The 20,501-nt window shown below is 45.2% G+C and overlaps 1 protein-coding gene across 1 annotated transcript in view; it reads right to left on the bottom strand.

Annotated features, from left to right (window-relative positions):
- The window catches only part of LOC138958427 (xanthine dehydrogenase-like), a 51,062-nt gene extending 41,575 nt beyond the window's left edge, over positions 1-9,487 (bottom strand). The window contains exons 1-5 of the mRNA XM_070329570.1: positions 9,377-9,487; positions 5,908-5,960; positions 4,939-5,117; positions 3,847-4,007; positions 3,220-3,376 (exon numbers count right to left, since the gene is read on the bottom strand). Of these exons, the coding sequence (XP_070185671.1) occupies positions 3,220-3,376; positions 3,847-4,007; positions 4,939-5,117; positions 5,908-5,960; positions 9,377-9,414 (588 nt within the window). The 5' untranslated portion in view covers positions 9,415-9,487. The remainder of the gene's footprint in view (positions 1-3,219; positions 3,377-3,846; positions 4,008-4,938; positions 5,118-5,907; positions 5,961-9,376) is intronic.
- Positions 9,488-20,501: the final 11,014 nt, after the last annotated feature.

Here is a 20,501-nt window from a genome sequence, read left to right as displayed (position 1 = left end):
AAAATAGGGGTAATTTTATAAAGGTTATGAACCAAAAGTCTGAGAAAACAAGGTCTTAAAAAGGAGGGAGTTTTAAATTGGGGGGTCTTAAGAAGGGGTTCCCGCTGTACACTCTGTCACTCAAGTTTTCTGACAGATTTATCTCAAACTTGAATCAACACAACCATACATTCCTGTGTTGACCCTGACCATGCCCACTTCACAATGTATATCATGGCACATGACTAATTCAATTTTCTAGCGGTTGTGAAATACTCGGGTAATGTTTTTCTGACAGATTTATTTCAAACTTCAATGAACCCAATACCGTAATTACTAAAAATACAATTGGTCGGATACCAATAAGAGACACAAACTAATTTCACACATTTCAACCTGTTCAATTCCACACATTTCAACCTGTTCAATTCCACACATTTCAACCTGTTCAATTCCACACCAACACAAACAATTAAGTTCATTGATTCTGACTCATGTAAATCCAATCTAGCTGTGGAATTCCTTCCTCCTACCCCTAGCTCCCCTCCCCCCTCCCCCAATTTGCTGAAAATACCACTGATATGGTACCAGTTAGACCACCATGTGAAGGAAATCACGAATAACACTAACAGGCAAAGTTTGATATTTTTTTTTCTTTTTTTTTTCTTCTCATTTTCATTACAGTCGAACCCACTTAAAACGAACACGCTAGTTACGAATTTTGACTTATAACGAATTAGTTTTAAGTTCCCAACTGAATACCTCTTTCTTCATGCTTAAAAAAAATGCTTAAAACGAATTCTTTATAACGAATTTACGCTTATAACGAGCACTTTTTGGATCCCCAAGCATGCATAATGTCTGTAATTTACTCACGCTTATGACGAAATCTTTAAACTCGTCCCGAGATCGACATATATCATGGGAATTTGAGAAGTTTGAATACATGTGTCAAAGTCTTCCCTTGCGTCGACTGCTTGAACCATTGCTCAACCGATCACTGAATAAAGTTAAACTGATTACACTGTACTCACAAAACAATTTCAAATTTAGAATCAAAGTGATTGATAGCTCAGACACTGAACATGAATGACTGACTGACGTTTATTTCCTTCGCGAATACCAAAAACGAAACATCGAACGGAAGCCAAAAAATATAGATGCCAGAGTGGTTTCCCTTGGACAAGGGAAACCACACTCTCAACGTTTGTGTTCGCCGGTTCGCGATAGTTTATCAGTCAGTCAGTGCTTTCGATTTGGATTTGAACATCATGTTGCAACAAAAAAACAAAAAACTAAATTGGCCAAGGTTTGCTACCCGTCGCCAAGGTAAGTGATTCCGGACAAATGATAGGAACACCGCGAATGTGGACAGTGTCAGTGTGTGCGCGTGTGTGTGACCAAAAACGTAACAACTGGATGAAACATCTGTGTGCTCACTCTCACTCAAACTCAACAATCATCACTCAACATGAGACACACATGAAGATGTACCTGAATATGTCACTTTATTGTCTAAACGTGAAGCAGCATGAAAGTTGCGAAAGAAACAAATTGAAACACCATAAAATGTACAAGACTTAAAAAAAAATTAAATAAAAAAACCAAAAAAACCCCAATTTTCTTAATACGAATTTTGGTTAAGACGAACTTTTTTTCCGATCCCCAGTGATTCGTCTTAAGCGAGTTCGACTGTACTTTATTGTCCCATCGCTGGGAAATTCGGGTCGCTTCCTCCCAGTGGAAAGCTAGCAGCAACGGAGTCGCGCTACCCAGGTGTCTGCGTGTTTAGGTGTATTCAGCCACCTGCACTTATGGCAGAATGACCAAGGTCTTTTACGTGCCATTGTGATGACACGGGGGTGGGACATGGCTTCCGTCTCTGGGTCTGCACATAAGTTGACCCGTGTCCGTCCCGGCCCGAATTCGAACCTGCGACCTTCCGATCACAAGTCCAGTGCTCTACCATCTGAGCTACCGGGCCCCCGCTTTTAGAGCGCTAACCAGAGATAATAGAGTGACGTAGTGAAGTGTGGTTTCACGGATTGTAAATTCAGCTCACTGACCGAGAGAGTTGACTTTGTAAATCGCAACGAAGATATAGTTACACTTAACCACTGTCCAGCGACAGGGAGGGGTTGTCACGGGAATTGACCGGGAGAAAGGAAGCCCGAGTAGAGCACTTAACAGGTAAATGGAATAAGCATTTGAATACCGTTAATGTTTATCGCATAAGTCGAATCGACTAACACTGTAACTTTAAACATAGCAGACAGATATCTAAGACAAGATGTCCGCTATTTATGTTGTGCAGTGCGTCGTGTAACCGGTCATAAAGGAAAATAGCGGCCAGATGACAGAATGAAGGATCTGAGGAGCCGCCGGAATATTACGCCTTTAGACTCGCATAGCTGAGATTCGACGGGATTTCTAGAAGCTAGTGCACGGTTATGTTTGTCCGTAGAGTAGGACCATAGTGGTCACAGGGCGGTGGAAACTGAGTAGACCGAGGTCACCAGTAGCAGGAATTAGTAGTAAAATACATTTCCTAGTGAACAGCTATAGAAGCTGTGTAATTCTGCGTATGACCAGAATTAAAATATGTCTACAATATCTTAATTACTTAAGAGATACGGAATACTTAGTAGACAGAGCAGACGGTGTTTTCAGTCTGCCGTAGTAGAAACTATAACTGGTTTTTGTTGACTACACACGAGTTGTGAGTAGATACCTGTAAACTAGATATCGTGTGCCTGTGAGTCCACGGACTGTTTTTTGTAGTTTTATACCTCAGTGAAGGATAGAGAGTTTTGTCATTGCAATTGTGTACGAGATTGCCATCTCGAGTGGTTTTTGCCTACCAAAACTGTGAGTACTGGATTTTTGAGTACATAACCTTTATGTTCATGATTGTGTGTATTTGTGTGTATGCTGTCATACCTGTATAATACAGTGGAGGGAACCTACATTTGGAGTTGTGTTTGTTTCTGTATGATAGCGTACTAGCGCATTTGCATTCATTCACACACTACCAATTTTACCCATTAAAATTTCATGGGAGTTGAATTCCCAAATCGAACTAAAATCCCACTGTCCGTTCGAATATATATACCATTACAAAAAAGACTAACCAACACCGCATTTAGATTTGAATTACAGGAACGCAGAAGAAGAAGAAGAAGAAGAAGAAGAAGAATTATGGAACGTTCAAATGCTAATTCTAACCCAATCAACACAGACCTCAATATCAATGAGGCATTTTTCCGGATCACTGCTGTCAACTCCAAAAGACTTCATGGCATCCAAGATGGCACGATACCCGGTACAGCGACACAGGTTGCTGTCAAAGTTGCCTTCAATGTCCTTCTCCGTTGGCTGGGGCTTCTCCTGCAACAGGCTATATATAGATTCATGCATGGTTAAGAAGAATGTTATGACATTGACAAGCAAGATCAAGTTTAAAATATCTGAAACTTCTGAGCAGCCATGTTATGCATGGGTGGGAGCCCAAAATGTTGCCAGGACTGAACATCTTATGGGAAACATGTGAACTCTTAAAACAAAGCATGTTAACTGAATTGGAATGATGTTGGAGAGAGGGGGGTGGAGGTGAAAAGGGGCTGAGGGGGAGAGGGGGGTCTTAAAAGGGGGGTTCCACTGTATTTACTCTAAAAAAAAAAAGAGCACGGTTCAAGCTTTGACCACTGTGAGATTGAACGCAGTAAAGATTGGACAGCTAGGAGCCCTTAGTCAGTGTCCCTGCCACATTTAACTTTTTTGAATGACATAAATCAGACTGATATGATTACAAGACAGAAGAATCATCCCAAACTACACAGATAAAAACAATCAGCCCAAACAACTTACCCATACATCGCCATGACAACACCAGGAGTGCAGTATCCACACTGAGAGCCATTGGTTTTGGCGATGCGTTTCTGTATGGGATGGAAGCCATCTTTTTCATTTCCCAAGGCCTCCACTGTCGTGATCTGCCATCCATCCACACTGAATAGGGGGCATAGGCACTGCATACATATAAAAAGTTCAAAAACAAATGTCAGACTTAGCCCATGACATATATATGCAGATAATGAATGGTATTCTCACTCGCTTACAATCAATCAACCAATCAATCAATGAGTCTTATATCGCGCATATTCCGTGGGTACAGTTCTAGGCGCTCTGCAGTGATGCCGTGTGAGATGAAATTTTATACGGCTTACACACCAAAGCGAAAAAGTGGTGAGGAATATTAGAAACACAAAGCATTCAGAAATGTAACCAAGACTTTTTTCCTTTTTAATCTGCAAAGAAATGAATTTTGAATGCAAAAGTACTTTTCCAAAAAGACTTCATACAGGGTAACCCCCCAAAGTTGCAACCCACAAAAATGCTAATAACTTCTACATCTGTTACTTCATATTTGGTGTACATTAACTTCAACTTATTGACCAGTCCACAAATTGGCAAGATTATAGATCAAATGGTCTGACTTTTGACCTTAAAGCACTTTAAAAAAGTTTGTCTCTGACATGAAAATTGCCCCAAAACAAAAGCACTGACAGCGTTAATGGTATGTGTGGTGAAATGGTAAAATTGCCCCAAACCAAAGCACTAACAGTGTTAATGGCATGTGTGGTAAAATGGTAAAATTGCCCCAAAACCAAAGCACTAACAGTGTTAATGGCATGTGTGGTGAAATGGTAAAATGCCCCAAACCAAAGCACTAACAGTCTTAATGACATGTGTGGTAAAATGGTAAAATTGCCCCAAACCAAAGCACTAACAGTGTTAATGGCATGTGTGGTGAAATGGTAAAATTGCCCCAAACCAAAGCACTAACAGCGTTAATGGCTTGTGTGGTGAAATGGTAAAATTGCCCAAAACCAAAGCACTAACAACGTTAATGGCATGTGTGGTGAAATGGTAAAATTGACCCAAAACTAAAGCACTAACAGCGTTAATGGCATGTGTGGTGAAGTGGTCTGGACGCTGGGCATCAGGAAAGGTGGCCACCACAGCGCAGGCTCCACAGCCTCCCTCCTGGCAAGCGGTCTTGGTACCGGTCAGTCCCAGGCTACGGATGTACTCGCTCAGCGTGCTTCTCGCCGAGTAGCGTCCTGACTGGACATGGACTGCATAAAAACACACATACAATAATAGTTTTTGGACTTCAAGTAATACAGGTAAAGTCAGATGCAATGATTTATCCAAAAATCTCTTCCCTGAACAGTACTTAGTTTTCAATTTATTCCGCTCTGCGTCTTAAAAATATTGGTTTTCCATCTGATTTAAAAAAACAACAACCAGCCAATGATTATGTATTCCTGCAAGTCCAATACATGTATTCCCTTTATCTTTTTCAACACTCCTCAAAGAGAAAGAGGAAAAAGAACACACAAACATGCACACACTTAAAACAAACACACATCCCCCCCCCACACACCCCTCTAAATATCTCAGATGGGCATTAATTTTCAATCATGTGTCTCACTGTTTCAGTGTTTGTAACTCAATTCTAGCTGACATGACAAAGACTATTGTTCATTATCATCAGATCACAATTAGCATTCCTCTTTTGACAAGAAGGTCAAATGATATATGTGCTTGTCTATTCCTAGCTATTCCGTTTAAAAAAGATGTGTATGTATTGTAAAGTCATATTGCTGATTATTGTGTGTGCGTGTGTGTGTGCATGTGTGTGTTTGTGCAGAGAAAAAGTGTAAAGAGAGGGGGGGGGGGGGGGGCGGGGGTATAGACAGAGAGAGAGAGCGAGCGAGTGAGAGAGAGCGAGCGAGAGAGAGAGAGAGAGAGAGAGAGAGAGAGAGAGAGAAGGAGAGAGAGGGAGAGAGAGAGAGAGAGAGTATGTGTGTGTGTGTGTGTGTGTGAATGTGTGTATGTGCATGTATGTAGAGTGTTAGCTACCTGTCTGCTTTTTCCCATTAATGAAGAAGGTAACTGTATCCCCTTCAGTAGCCCTGGAAACAGAAGGAACAAATAAACTGTGGCAGCACAGACAAAACAGTGTAATTTTGTTTCAGTTTCAAATACCCAGACTGAGGCTATAATACTGGTGTATATTTAGATTATATGCATCTGAGAGAGAGAGAGAGAGAGAGAGAGAGAGAGAGAGAGAGAGAGAGAGAGAGAGAGAGAGAGAGAGAGAGAGAGAGAGAGAGAGAGAGAGAGAGAGAGAGAGAGAGAGAGAGAGAGAACGAACGAACGAACTTTATTATTCAAGGATGGAGATTTTAGGCTCACGCCTAGTCTTACAATCTGTCCCTGCTAAACTAAGACATAAAAATTCAGACAATAAAAGGACAATTGTCAGTCACAATCATACAGTATTACTAATTACAACATTACCTATACGACTACATAATGCATAATAGAACATTAAAATGTACATGTATGTCAATATAATACAAAGGAAAAGAAAAGTCGACTCGCACACACACGCGCGCCGCATGCCTGAGAGAGAGAGAGAGAGAGAGAGAGAGAGAGAGAGAGAGAGAGAGAGAGAGAGAGAGAGAGAGAGAGAGAGAGAGAGAGAGAGTACACACACACACACACACACACAGAGAGAGAGAGAGAGAGAGAGAGTACACACACACACACACAGACAGAGAGAGAGAGAGAGAGAGAGAGAGAGAGAGAGAGAGAGAGAGAGAGAGAGAGAGAGAGAGAGTACACACACACTCACACACACACAGACAGAGAGAGAGAGAGAGAGAGAGAGAGAGAGAGAGAGAGAGAGAGAGAGAGAGAGAGTACACACACACACAAACACACACACAGACAGACAGAGAGAGAGAAAGAGAGAAAGAGAGAGAGAGAGAGAGAGAGAGAGGGAGAGAGAGAGAGAGAGAGAGAAAGAAAGAGAGAGAGAGGGAGAGAGAGAGAGAGAGAGAGAGAGAGAGAGAGAGAGAGAGAGAGAGAGAGAGAGAGAGAGAGAGAGAGAGAGAGAGAGAGAGAGAGAGAGTACACACACACACACACACGGGCACTGACAACGTAAAGACCCTGGAGCACAGCATGAAGATACGATCGTGTGACATTAAATGAAGAAAGTCAAATGACTATAAAAATTAAATCAAGACATAACATTTTATAAATTAAATAAACCCCATTGTTATCATTTTCACGAGTTTTCATTCACAAGCACCTGGGAAATAAATATCATGTTCCCCCGGCAATAAATCCCCGGTTACCATAGTTGCAGGAAGCAGGTTATACATGGATAACCAAAAGCAAACCCAATAGAAACGCTCGGGGATTCTTCGGCTCTTTTCATTGGTGTTTCCCCAGACCTAGCGATATGTTTTGTCTTCTTACAGATTCATGGAGTGCGTGTATCTGTGTTTTGATACACAGAACACGAACGTCAAGTTCAAGTAAAACGACACCTGACACACACATTTTGACCCGTGCACAAGACGTTGTATCGATAAACGAAGCACAAATAAGAAACAATAATAAAAGCAAAGAAAATAGCAACAAGATATGCAAACATCTAACAAAGTCGAGCAAGCAGAATGACAGGTTTCAATGAAAAACAAAGAGGTACCGAGTCGGAAACAAGATCGCGATTCTTTCCTTCGCTGCACGATGCAAATCTTCTGTGACCTTTGACCAAACGTAGCTTCCACATTCGATCACTCAGCTGAATATTTACAACAGAAAGCCGAGGGGGTGGAATACCGAGATGAACCTACAGAACTGTGCATCCTCAAACCTGACATATTCATCCCAACATTTAATGAACTCAAAAACACAGAAAGTATCTTTCACACGCCATCTTTGATTGCCGATGGTTTTCAAACCGGGACTCGTGTGGTTATCAGCACAGAACCCGTGTTTCAAAGCATGGCTCCCTGGGTTGATTGTGCACTTATTTTCTCACTACCAAATTGATGACAAAAACGATGTTTGATGGTTTGTTGACAGACCAGCTTTTTTGTCGGTCCTCGGGGGGCATATAAGATAAGATAAGATAAGATAAATTTGCAGATGTCTAAGGCCGCGAGGCCTATATCTGATCTTTTGACCAGTACTATTGACTATCCTAACTTTGAGATGGCCTAGTGTAACGATCTTTTGATCGTGCCTTATTGTCTGGACTTTTCTTCCAGTGGCGTATATATTTGGCTGGGAGTGGCATGCGTGGCTTTCGTGGCAAACACTGGGTGGCTAACCTTAGCACAGTACATGTAGTCCTTGAACACACTGTCAATTCTGTTCTTGAAACTGTTTAATGACGGCGCCTCCACAGTTGACTTGTCCAGGGCATTCTAAGTGTCTACAACTCTGTTTGTGAAGAAGTGCTGTCTCAAGCTGGTTTTACATGCATTTTTCTTTAACTTGTAACAGTGTCCTCTAGTACCAGACTGCTGATTGAGTTCGAGAGGATTCTTGCAGTTATACACACCGTGCATGAACTTGTACACTTCTATCATATCACCTCTCACTCTTCTGTAACACATATACTAGGTATCTTCATGACTTTGAGACGCTCCTCATACTCTAGGTCCTTCAAACCTGACACACACTTTGTTGCTCTACGTAGCACACCCTCAATAAGCTTTTTGTTCTTTTCCAAGCGTGGACTCCAGGCACAGTTTGCGAATTCCAGATGAGGCCTCACCAGAGCTATGAACAACATTCTCATTGATTCTTGGTCAAGGTACTCGTACGATCTTCTCACAAGTCCTAGAATCTTATTTGCTTTATTAGCTTGGGTCTCTACATGCTTGGAGAATTTGAGTTCATTGTCTATATGCACACCAAGATCTCTTTCCACACTTGAACTACCCAGGTCCACTCTCCCATCACCTCCAGCCGTTTTCATACTGTACACATGTTTCACGTTTTTCTGTCCCAACTGTAGCACCTGACATTTATCCGCATTAAATTTCATTTGCCATTTATCAGCCCATGCTGTGAGGTTATCCAGGTCACTTTGCAACTTCGCAAAGTCATCGACAGTGTCCACTGATCGGTAAATTTTCGTGTCATCGGCGTACATGCTACATAAACTTAGCGCTTAGAACTGTACCCACGGAATACGCGCTATATAAGCTTCATATTGATTGATGATTGATAAACTCTCCAAGTACTTCTGGGAGGTCGTTTATGAACACAACGAACAAAACTTCGGCGTTGGTCAATAAATATGAAACAAAAGACGATATGCTCCCCCTCGGACCGACAAAAAAGCTGGTCTGTCAACAACCCATCAAACATCTTATAATGTTCACGACTTCGACCCCAGGAAAGACAACTGTACAGCTCGAACAGCACCAAACCTGAGCCTCATCGCTCATCTATCTCGATGCTGCCCTACAAAACAGGCCTCATTCAACAACACAAGCAACATTTTTCGACCGCTATGTACCTGTTGCTTTGCGGCTTCTGTGTGTTCGTAGCTGGCATGATGTATCGCGGAAAGCTGACGCGAAAATCTTTCAGACAATCTCGTCAGCACTTTCTTTGCAGATGTTTGTGTACTTCTGCGTTGCCTCCCTTTGTGCACTCGGCTTTGATATATAAATCTGAGATCGCGTCCTCCGACAACAGAATAAATTGAACGCACGGCAGCCTGTTAAGTTAGTCAGCCGTATATTGGATAGCGTTTAGCGTCTATGTGATTAAAAAAAACAAACACGTGGACAAGGATATCAAACTGAATTTCTTAAACAGCGACTAACATTTACACTGTTCTAAATCAGGGGCAAGCATTGGGCATTTGATAATTGACTCGGCCTAGACACAGGCGGAAGGTATCGTCCACTGGACTACTACTATCACAGAAAGACTATCTGTGATAGTAGTAGCAGAGACTATAGAGTATGTGTACTCTACAGTCTCTGGTAGTAGTCCAGTGGACGATACCTTCCGCCTGTGGCCTAGACTATGACGGCTTACTAGTGCCAAAACCTGGGGTTACCCATTATCACGTGATAATTACTAATTAACGCTGTCAGTTACTGTTTGAGCGGTGGTATGCATATTCGGTGCCGGATGCATGATTTGACGCAAGGTGGATATTAGCGGCTCGCAAACGAAGATTCGTCCAAATGACGGTTAAAAACAACCTGCAGCGAACAGAAGCTGAAAACTAAAGGTGCATATAGTTCAAACAATCATTCAACTGTATTTATTTGACCTTACACAGACTGTGGGAAGAAGCAAACCGTCTTGAACAATATTTTCCCCCTTGCAGGAAGCGACTCCAAGAACACAGAAGACTCGAAGGTGAGTGACGTACCTTGTAGTCTTTCTATGGAAGTAGTGGTCCAGTGAACGATACCTTCCGCCTGTGGTTAGACGCAGCATTAGTTTTAACAAAATGCAGTACACAAATGAACATGGAAACAAACAAAAACACGAAATTATGTTTGGCAAAACATGAACCTGCTTCGCATCGAGTTTATTTGACCTAGGTCTCTACTTCCACAGAATCTCTCAGACCTGCGAACCGATCTCTCGCTACGGTCAGTCGCGCCAGAGACGTAGATGGTCGTAGATGTAGGTCTATGGTCGCGCGGCTCATCAGTTACTTGGCCGTGTTGCCAAAATTCAAGTCTTTCTGAGTCTAAAACTGATCTCCATTAATATTTCTCCAATATAGCAAAGATCACAGTTCTTTGAATCGAAAAACGTACAACAAAATCAGTTTAAATGAAATAAACGAATCGGTCCTCTAAAATGAAAGGTAGCTTCTGGAGAGAGTTATTATAACTGGTTTTAATGCAGGATGTCTGATGTGACAGAATGTAAGGTGGTTTTGTTCACATGCATCTTCAAGTGACTGTAAATAGTCCAAGGGCGGAGGGGTGGGGGTGGGGGGATGTTACAGAGGTTCTGCCCCCCCCCCCCCCCCTTGCTGTCAAAAAAGCAACAAACAAACAAACAAAAAATTCAGTCTGTGGGAAAAAAAAACGAAAGACATTTTCTGTCTGTGAAATTGTTGTTGCTGTCGGGAGCAGATATCAATGAAGATAAATTGCCATTATTTAATACTAACTTTAAAAGAAATAATGAGTGGCTGCTGACACCAATTTATCATGTTTGAAATCAAGGATAAGCTACAAATTGTTCATAATAGCTACAATTCTTCAGCCAGAACCCCCCAACCCCTGGACCCCAGGTTGTACCCCCCCCCCTCTAGCTCTCTTGCTCCGCCCCTGAATACTGTGGTGGTTTTTATATTTAGTCAAGTTTTGACTAAATATTTTAACATCGAGGGGGAATCGAAACGAGGGTCGTGGTGTATGTGCGTGTGTGCGTGTGTGTGTGTGTGTGTGTCTGTGTGTGTGTGTAGAGCGATTCAGACTAAACTACTTGACCGATCTTTATGAAATTTGACATGAGAGTTCCTGGGTATGAAATCCCTGAACGTTTTTTTCATTTTTTTGATAAATGTCTTTGATGACGTCATATCCGGCTTTTCGTGAAAGTTGAGGCGGCACTGTCACGCCCTCATTTTTCAACCAAATTGGTTGAAATTTTGGTCAAGTAATCTTCGACGAAGCCCAGACTTCGGTATTGCATTTCAGCTTGGTGGCTTAAAAATTAATTAATGACTTTGGTCATTAAAAATCTGAAAATTGTAAAAAAAAATAAAAATTTATAAAACGATCCAAATTTACGTTTATCTTATTCTCCATTATTTGCTGATTCCAAAAACATATAAATATGTTATATTCGGATTAAAACAAGCTCTGAAAATTAAATATATAAAAATTATTATCAAAATTAAATTGTCCAAATCAATTTAAAAACACTTTCATCTTATTCCTTGTCGGTTCCTGGTTCCAAAAACATATAGATATGATATGTTTGGATTAAAAACACGCTCAGAAAGTTAAAACAAAGAGAGGTACAGAAAAGCGTGCTATCCTTCTTAGCGCAACTACTACCCCGCTCTTCTTGTCAATTTCACTGCCTTTGCCATGAGCGGTGGACTGACGATGCTACGAGTATACGGTCTTGCTGAAAAATGGCTTTGCGTTCAGTTTCATTCTGTGAGTTCGACAGCTACTTGACTAAATATTGTATTTTCGCCTTACGCGACTTGTTTTTAGATAAAGTAAACTTGTCTTAGTTAACTTGCATATTATATATCAGGTGTCGTGTGTTTGTGTGTGTGTTTCATCGAGCTTCTGTGTGTGTAGTACAATACTGTTGAACATGGTTATCAATTTTGTACTTGTTTTGCATGGTAGCGCGCGAATAAACGTGTCGTTTAATCGTTTTCAAGTTGGTTTATGGTTGATAAAAAAGATTACTCAAAGATGCCTCAAATTACGGAAAAGTACCAGCTGCATTCCTGATTTTCATTTGGGGGGGTAAACAGGTCTGATAAACACATGCACCATGACCCCAACTCGATTCCGGGCTGGGGTGATAACAGATACAAACACACAAACAAACACACAATGACACACGAGCAAGCACACATACATACTGACCAACAAACCAACCATTGAAACCTTGAGTATGCTCATGCCACAGCTGACACAAACATACACACACACACAGCTTACTTCAAAAGTGCTCGAGACAAAACTTAACTTAGTTTATTTTTTGGGGTGGGCATCAATATTTCTGAAAGCCTGGCGATCTCTTGAGGGACTAGGTTTTGCCAGAGATCCGCCACGATTCCGTCGTAAATGAATTTCGCCGCATTACCCTCTCGGCGTGGTGCGATAACGGTTGAAAACATTTGATGTTATTTCCACGGCCATCGGAGAGCAGTATAAGTCTGGCACTGAACTGGGCCATTTCCAGAGGAATGCGAAAATTAGGAAGTCAGAAGCGAAATGTCAGGGCAGCGTGATAAGAGGCGCAATTGGGACATTTATAAAGTATGCAACGCTGAGCAGAGCTGGAAATAAGTTTGGAAACACTAGCGAGGCGTCGCGCAGAGACACGGGAACACCGAATCGATGGAGAAACTCATTGTGAGGGTGGATTTTAGTTTTGTACTGCGCTGTTTCAAATAGTAGCCTCCTTATGCGACGCACTCGCCTCGCGTGACTGTGGAAACCGTGACTAAGTAAGGCGTTGCAGAGACTCGAGAAGGAGGAATCGATGGAAAGTAGGACGGCTTACTAGTGCCAAAACCTAGGGTTACCATTTTCACGTGAAAGTTAGTAATTATCAGTGTTAATTACTAATTTTCATTTTTGCCTCGTTTTCGGTCACAGTAGTTGGACTTTAAGAGTCCGCACTGAGAGGCTACAACGTCCGTCAAACATAACTCTCACTCAATTTCTGAAATATCTTTTAATAGAAGGCCTTATCGAGCAAGTTATCCGACGTGAAGATGCATGTAACAGTTTTCTGCAATAGCGCTTTCCTTAAACGTTGTTTTGGGTATCTTAGGAAAGAATAATCGACCTCGAAAACTTTCGAATCGAAGCTGTTCGTTGCAGACGGACTTTTGATCGGCTGTGGTCTCACACTTTCACATATATCTTTCAATATAATTCCTTATTCGACAAGTTTTCGGGCAGACAGCTGTACCTCATATTTATTTCCACTACTACACTCGAGTCATACATCTGCTTTGTAGTGTATTAGTGAAAGACAATCGATCCGAAAATGTTCGAATCGAGAGAGGAAAAATGGCGTCTGGCCGGCCGTGTGCTGAAGGTCTGACCACTAGCAGACGGCTCTGTTCGCGGTCTAGACTCACACACTTTCACAAATATCTTTCGATAGAATTTGTTATTCAACAAGTTATCAGTCAGAGAGCTGTATGTCACGGTTATCTACACATGCGCTCAGCTCTTATTGTTAGATTGCATCGGAATAAAGAACTATGGACCAGAAAAGTATCGAATCGAAGGATGTTTCGCTCTGGCCGGTGTAACAGTCGCGCATGCGCATTGAACCTCCACGGTCGCGAGGCACATGAAAAATAGTAATTCAGTAACGCGTGAAAATTACTAATTTTTAGTTTTGGCACTAGTAAGCCACCGGCACGGTTGGCCTCGTGGTAAGGCGTCCGCCCCGTGATCGGGAGATCGTGGGTTCGAACCCCGGCCGGGTCATACCTAAGACTTTAAAATTGGCAATCTAGTGGCTGCTCCGCCTGGCGTCTGGCATTATGGGGTTAGTGCTTGGACTGGTTGGTCCGGTGTCAGAATAATGTGACTGGGTGAGACATGAAGCCTGTGCTGCGACTTCTGTCTTGTGTGTGGCGCACGTTATATGTCAAAAGCAGCACCGCCCTGATATGGCCCTTCGTGGTCGGCTGGGCGTTAAAAAAAACAAAAACACAACAACTAATAAGCCGTCAGGAGGCGAGCCAAAACTGAAAATTAGTCATTAACACTTGAAAATGAGTAATTAACACGTGAAAATTAGTAATTTTCACGTCATAATTGTAATTTGTTCGTGAAAATTAGTAACTTGTTAATTACTAATTTTTAGTTTTGGCGCTGGCAAGCCGTCATAGGAAAGACTGTAAAGTAAGGGTAGAACTGCGTTGTTTCAAAGGCTAACTTCTCCGTACGACGCGCTTGCCTACGCAGTTAACTTACAACTCGCTTGCTGCGTAGCAAACCGTTCTCCAGTTGACTAGGACACTGGCTGTCCCTGGATTTGAACACATTCAGCTGGAGAAACTGTACTTTGGCCACTTTGACCATGCCAGTTTTATGCACATCGCCGTGCATGTCAGCTTAGCCTTAGGGGTGGCGTCAAGCATGAAATTGTCATTTGGAACTTCCCAATCAATCGGCAATTCCTCCCGCTGGACTCCTAACACATTTTGCATGCCACAGACACGTCGTAGAGCTTTCCTAGTAGAATACTGATACAGGAATGTAGGCTAACTCGACACTTTTTACAAGAAGCAGAACAAGAAGACTTAATCAGATTTGTGTATATATGTAAAAGCCAAAGCACCGGATTTGGCGCGTTTCTTCAGAATATTCAGTTTTATTGTTCACTTCAATTTAATTTTATCTTATGCGGACACATACCTGCATGCGTAGATCCTGATAGATGCATTATAATATGTATGTTAAACCTTTAGTTTTGTACAGCTCTGCACCAAACATTCAACCAGGATTAAGACCAAAAAGAAGAAAGGACAGAGTTCACCGCTCATCTTTTCACAGACCGCGGACATTTGGATGCAGGAAATATGCCAAGTTGTCTTTTGAAAACAAATCTACTTCTGATATTAAAATCCATTTGTTCAATGCATAAATGAGAAAGTATGTATATTGTGACGACATTGTTTTTGACATCCGTGTTGTTGTACGTGGCAAAAATCGGGTAATCAAGAAATCATTTTGGGTTTCGTTGAAACAAAATTGCAAAAGCCTATATTGATTTTACCATACCACATTGCTCCTACAGTGTAACCCCCCTTTTAAAATCCCCCAATTCAAGACGTCCCCCAATTTAAGACCTCCCCCAATTTAAGACGTCCCCCAATTTAAGACTTCCCCCAATTTAAGACGTCCCCCAAGTTAAGACTTCCCCCAATTTAAGACGTCCCCGAATTTAAGACTTCCCCCAATTTAAGATGTCCCCCAAGTTAAGACTTCCCCCAATTTAAGACGTCCCCCAATTTAAGACTTCCCCCAATTCAAGACGTCCCCCAAGTTAAGACTTCCCCCAATTTAAGACTTCCCCCAATTTAAGACTTCCCGCAATTTAAGACTTCCCCCCTTTTAAGACCTTGATTTTTAAAAAGATTTTCTGTTCAAAACATCTGTAAATTTACCCCATTTTAAGACTCCCTCCATTTTAAGACCTGATTTTCTCAGATTTTTGGAGGTCTTAAAAAATGGGTTCCACTGTGGTCGCTTTGGCCTCCGTTCTGTCGGGTTCCACTGTGGTCACTTTGGCCTCCGTTCTGTCGGGTTTCACTGTGGTCGCTTTGGCCTCCGTTCTGTCGGGTTCCACTGTGGTCGCTTTGGCCTCCGTTCTGTCGGGTTTCACTGTGGTCGCTTTGGCCTCCGTTCTGTCGGGTTCCACTGTGGTCGCTTTGGCCTCCGTTCTGTCGGGTTTCACTGTGGTCGCTTTGGCCTCCGTTCTGTCGGGTTTCACTGTGGTCGCTTTGGCCTCCGTTCTGTCGGGTTTCACTGTGGTCGCTTTGGCCTCCGTTCTGTCGGGTTTCACTGTGGTCGCTTTGGCCTCCGTTCTGTCGGGTTCCACTGTGGTCGCTTTGGCCTCCGTTCTGTCGGGTTTCACTGTGGTCGCTTTGGCCTCCGTTATGCCGGGTTTCACTGTGGTCGCTTTGGCCTCCGTTCTGTCGGGTTCCACTGTGGTCGCTTTGGCCTCCGTTATGCCGGGTTCCACTGTGGTCGCTTTGGCCTCTGTTCTGCCGGGTTCCACTGTGGTCGCTTTGGCCTCTGTTCTGCCGGGTTCAACTGTGGTCACTTTGGCCTCCGTTCTGTCGGGTTCCACTGTGGTCGCTTTGGCCTCCGTTCTGTCGGGTTCCACTATGGTCGCTTTGGCCTCCGTTCTGCCGGGTTCCACTGTGGTCGCTTTGGCCTCCGTTCTGCCGGGTTCAACTGTGGTCGCTTTGGCCTCCGTTCTGCCGGGTTCAACTGTGGTCACTTTGGCCTCCGTTATGCCGGGTTCCACTGTGGTTGCTTTGGCCTCCGTTCTGCCGGGTTTCATTGTGGTCGCTTTGGCCTCCGTTCTGTCGGGTTCCACTGTGGTCGCTTTGGCCTCCGTTATGCCGGGTTCCACTGTGGTCGCTTTGGCCTCCGTTATGCCGGGTTCCACTATGGTCGCTTTGGCCTCCGTTCTGCCGGGTTCCACTGTGGTCGCTTTGGCCTCCGTTATGTCGGGTTCCACTGTGGTCGCTTTGGCCTCCGTTCTGCCGGATTCCACTGTGGTCGCTTTGGCCTCCGTTCTGTCGTGTTCCACTGTGGTCGCTTTGGCCTCCGTTCTGTCGTGTTCCACTGTGGTCGCTTTGGCCTCCGTTCTGTCGTGTTCCACTGTGGTCGCTTTGGCCTCCGTTCTGTCGGGTTCCACTGCGGTCGCTTTGGCCTCCGTTCTGCCGGGTTCCACTGTGGTCGCTTTGGCCTCCGTTCTGTCGGGTTCCACTGTGGTCGCTTTGGCCTCCGTTCTGTCGGGTTCCACTGCGGTCGCTTTGGCCTCCGTTCTGTCGGGTTCCACTGTGGTCGCTTTGGCGTCCGTTCTGTTGGGTTCCACTGTGGTCGCTTTGGCCTCCGTTATGCCGGGTTCCACTGTGGTCGCTTTGGCCTCCGTTTTGCCGGGTTCCACTGTGTTCGCTTTGACCTCCGTTCTGTCGGGTTCCACTGCGGTCGCTTTGGCCTCCGTTCTGCCGGGTTTCATTGTGGTCGCTTTGGCCTCCGTTCTGTCGGGTTTCATTGTGGTGGCTTTGGCCTCCGTTCTGTTGGGTTCCACTGTGGTCGCTTTGGCCTCCGGCTCCGTTCTGCCGGGTTCCACTGTGGTCGCTTTGGCCTCCGTTCTGCCGGGTTTCATTGTGGTCGCTTTGGCCTCCGTTCTGTCGGGTTTCATTGTGGTCGCTTTGGCCTCCGTTCTGTCGGGTTTCATTGTGGTTGCTTTGGCCTCCGTTCTGTCGTGTTCCACTGTGGTCGCTTTGGCCTCCGTTCTGCCGGGTTCCACTATGGTCGCTTTGGCCTCCGTTCTGCCGGGTTCCACTGTGGTCGCTTTGGCCTCCGTTCTGTCGGGTTCCACTGTGGTCGCTTTGGCCTCCGTTCTGTCGTGTTCCACTGTGGTCGCTTTGGCCTCCGTTCTGTCGGGTTCCACTGCGGTCGCTTTGGCCTCCGTTCTGTCGTGTTCCACTGTGGTCGCTTTGGCCTCCGTTCTGCCGGGTTCCACTATGGTCGCTTTGGCCTCCGTTCTGCCGGGTTCCACTGTGGTCGCTTTGGCCTCCGTTCTGTCGTGTTCCACTGTGGTCGCTTTGGCCTCCGTTCTGCCGGGTTCCACTATGGTCGCTTTGGCCTCCGTTCTGTCGGGTTCAACTGTGGTCGCTTTGGCCTCCGTTCTGTCGGGTTCCACTCTGGTCGCTTTGGCCTCCGTTCTGCCGGGTTCCACTGTGGTCGCTTTGGCCTCCGTTCTGCCGGGTTCCACTGTGGTCGCTTTGGCCTCCGTTCTGTCGGGTTCCACTGTGGTCGCTTTGGCCTCCGTTCTGCCGGGTTCCACTGTGGTCGCTTTGGCCTCCGTTCTGTCGGGTTCCACTGTGGTCGCTTTGGCCTCCGTTCTGTCGGGTTCCACTGCGGTCGCTTTGGCCTCCGTTCTGTCGGGTTCCACTGTGGTCGCTTTGGCCTCCGTTCTGCCGGGTTCCACTATGGTCGCTTTGGCCTCCGTTCTGCCGGGTTCCACTGTGGTCGCTTTGGCCTCCGTTTTGTCGTGTTCCACTGGGGTCGCTTTGGCCTCCGTTCTGTCGGGTTTCACTGTGGTCGCTTTGGCCTCCGTTCTGTCGTGTTCCACTGGGGTCGCTTTGGCCTCCGTTCTGTCGTGTTCCACTGGGGTCGCTTTGGCCTCCGTTCTGCCGGGTTTCACTGTGGTCGCTTTGGCCTCCGTTCTGCCGGGTTTCACTGTGGTCGCTTTGGCCTCCGTTCTGTCGGGTTCCACTGTGGTCGCTTTGGCCTCCGTTCTGTCGGGTTTCACTGTGGTCGCTTTGGCCTCCGTTCTGTCGGGTTCCACTCTGGTCGCTTTGGCCTCCGTTCTGCCGGGTTTCACTGTGGTCGCTTTGGCCTCCGTTCTGCCGGGTTTCACTGTGGTCGCTTTGGCCTCCGTTCTGTCAGGTTCCACTCTGGTCGCTTTGGCCTCCGTTCTGTCGGGTTTCACTGTGGTCGCTTTGGCCTCCGTTCTGCCGGGTTTCACTGTGGTCGCTTTGGCCTCCGTTCTGTCGGGTTCCACTCTGGTCGCTTTGGCCTCCGTTCTGTCGGGTTCCACTATGGTCGCTTTGGCCTCCGTTCTGCCGGGTTCCACTGTGGTCGCTTTGGCCTCCGTTCTGTCGGGTTCCACTATGGTCGCTTTGGCCTCCGTTCTGTCGGGTTCCACTGTGGTCGCTTTGGCCTCCGTTCTGTCGGGTTCCACTATGGTCGCTTTGGCCTCCGTTCTGCCGGGTTCCACTATGGTCGCTTTGGCCTCCGTTCTGCCGGGTTCCACTGTGGTCGCTTTGGCCTCCGTTCTGCCGGGTTCAACTGTGGTCGCTTTGGCCTCCGTTCTGTCGGGTTCCACTGTGGTCGCTTTGGCCTCCGTTCTGCCGGGTTCCACTATGGTCGCTTTGGCCTCCGTTCTGTCGAGTTCAACTGTGGTCGCTTTGGCCTCCGTTCTGTCGGGTTCCACTGCGGTCGCTTTGGCCTCCGTTCTGTCGGGTTCCACTGTGGTCGCTTTGGCCTCCGTTCTGTCGGGTTTCACTGTGGTCGCTTTGGCCTCCGTTCTGTCGGGTTCCACTGTGGTCGCTTTGGCCTCCGTTCTGCCGGGTTCCACTGTGGTCGCTTTGGCCTCCGTTCTGCCGGGTTCCACTATGGTCGCTTTGGCCTCCGTTCTGTCGGGTTCCACTGGTGTCACTTTGGCCTCCGTTCTGCCGGGTTCCACTGTGGTCGCTTTGGCCTCCGTTCTGTCGGGTTCCACTATGGTCGCTTTGGCCTCCGTTCTGTCGGGTTCCACTGTGGTCGCTTTGGCCTCCGTTTTGTCGGGTTCCACTGTGGTCGCTTTGGCCTCCGTTCTGTCAGGTTCCACTGTGTTCGCTTTGGCCTCCGTTCTGTCGGGTTCAACTGTGGTCGCTTTGGCCTCCGTTATGCCAGACATGAACCTTATGACTGATGACGCGGCCGTGGAGGTTGTACATCTTATAATGGAGTGGTGTCCACAGATAGAATGTCAGTGATCACGAGGGACGGCGTGCACTTCCTCTGCGGAACTGTGAAGACAACCGTTGTACATATCACAACTCCTGCTTCCCGTACCTCTCACTATCTTCTATGCCGACAAACTAGCGCCAAAAGTGCTAATTGCAATTGTTAAAAAAAAGCCTGCCATGCCCATTTTTTTTAAATTTTGCAAATTGCAAATATTCAGTTATCATCGATAACTACAAAGTCCACTGCACTGAGAATTTCTCAAAACTTTGCAATATATATAATAACTAAGACTAGTATTGTTGGCGCTTTTATACCACCATTAATATTGTATGGATGATCTTTCTTACTATCACTGAGAATTATAAGTTATTAACGCTGCTGACCTGATCAGCGATGTCTTGCAAAATGATCACATTTAACATTAACAAGTTACATTTTAATCTAATTTGGTGCTAAGACGCTACCCGTGATTATCACTAACAGTCACTGCGACCATTGTAATTGTGATGTAACGAACACTGGTGGTTACTAAAGATTTACGTGTCATTGAATAAACAATTGAAATAAAAAAGAAAAAACACACAAGTTTTCTGGGTACAAGTATAGAGTCTTTCTTCCGATTTTAAACAAAACACTAAGCGCATTCTGACAGTTGTGCACTGATGCCGTAACATCAAATTG

This window comes from Littorina saxatilis, linkage group LG2, assembly GCF_037325665.1.
Source record: "Littorina saxatilis isolate snail1 linkage group LG2, US_GU_Lsax_2.0, whole genome shotgun sequence".
NCBI lineage: Eukaryota > Metazoa > Mollusca > Gastropoda > Littorinimorpha > Littorinidae > Littorina > Littorina saxatilis.
This window is presented reverse-complemented; position numbering and strand designations above follow the sequence as displayed.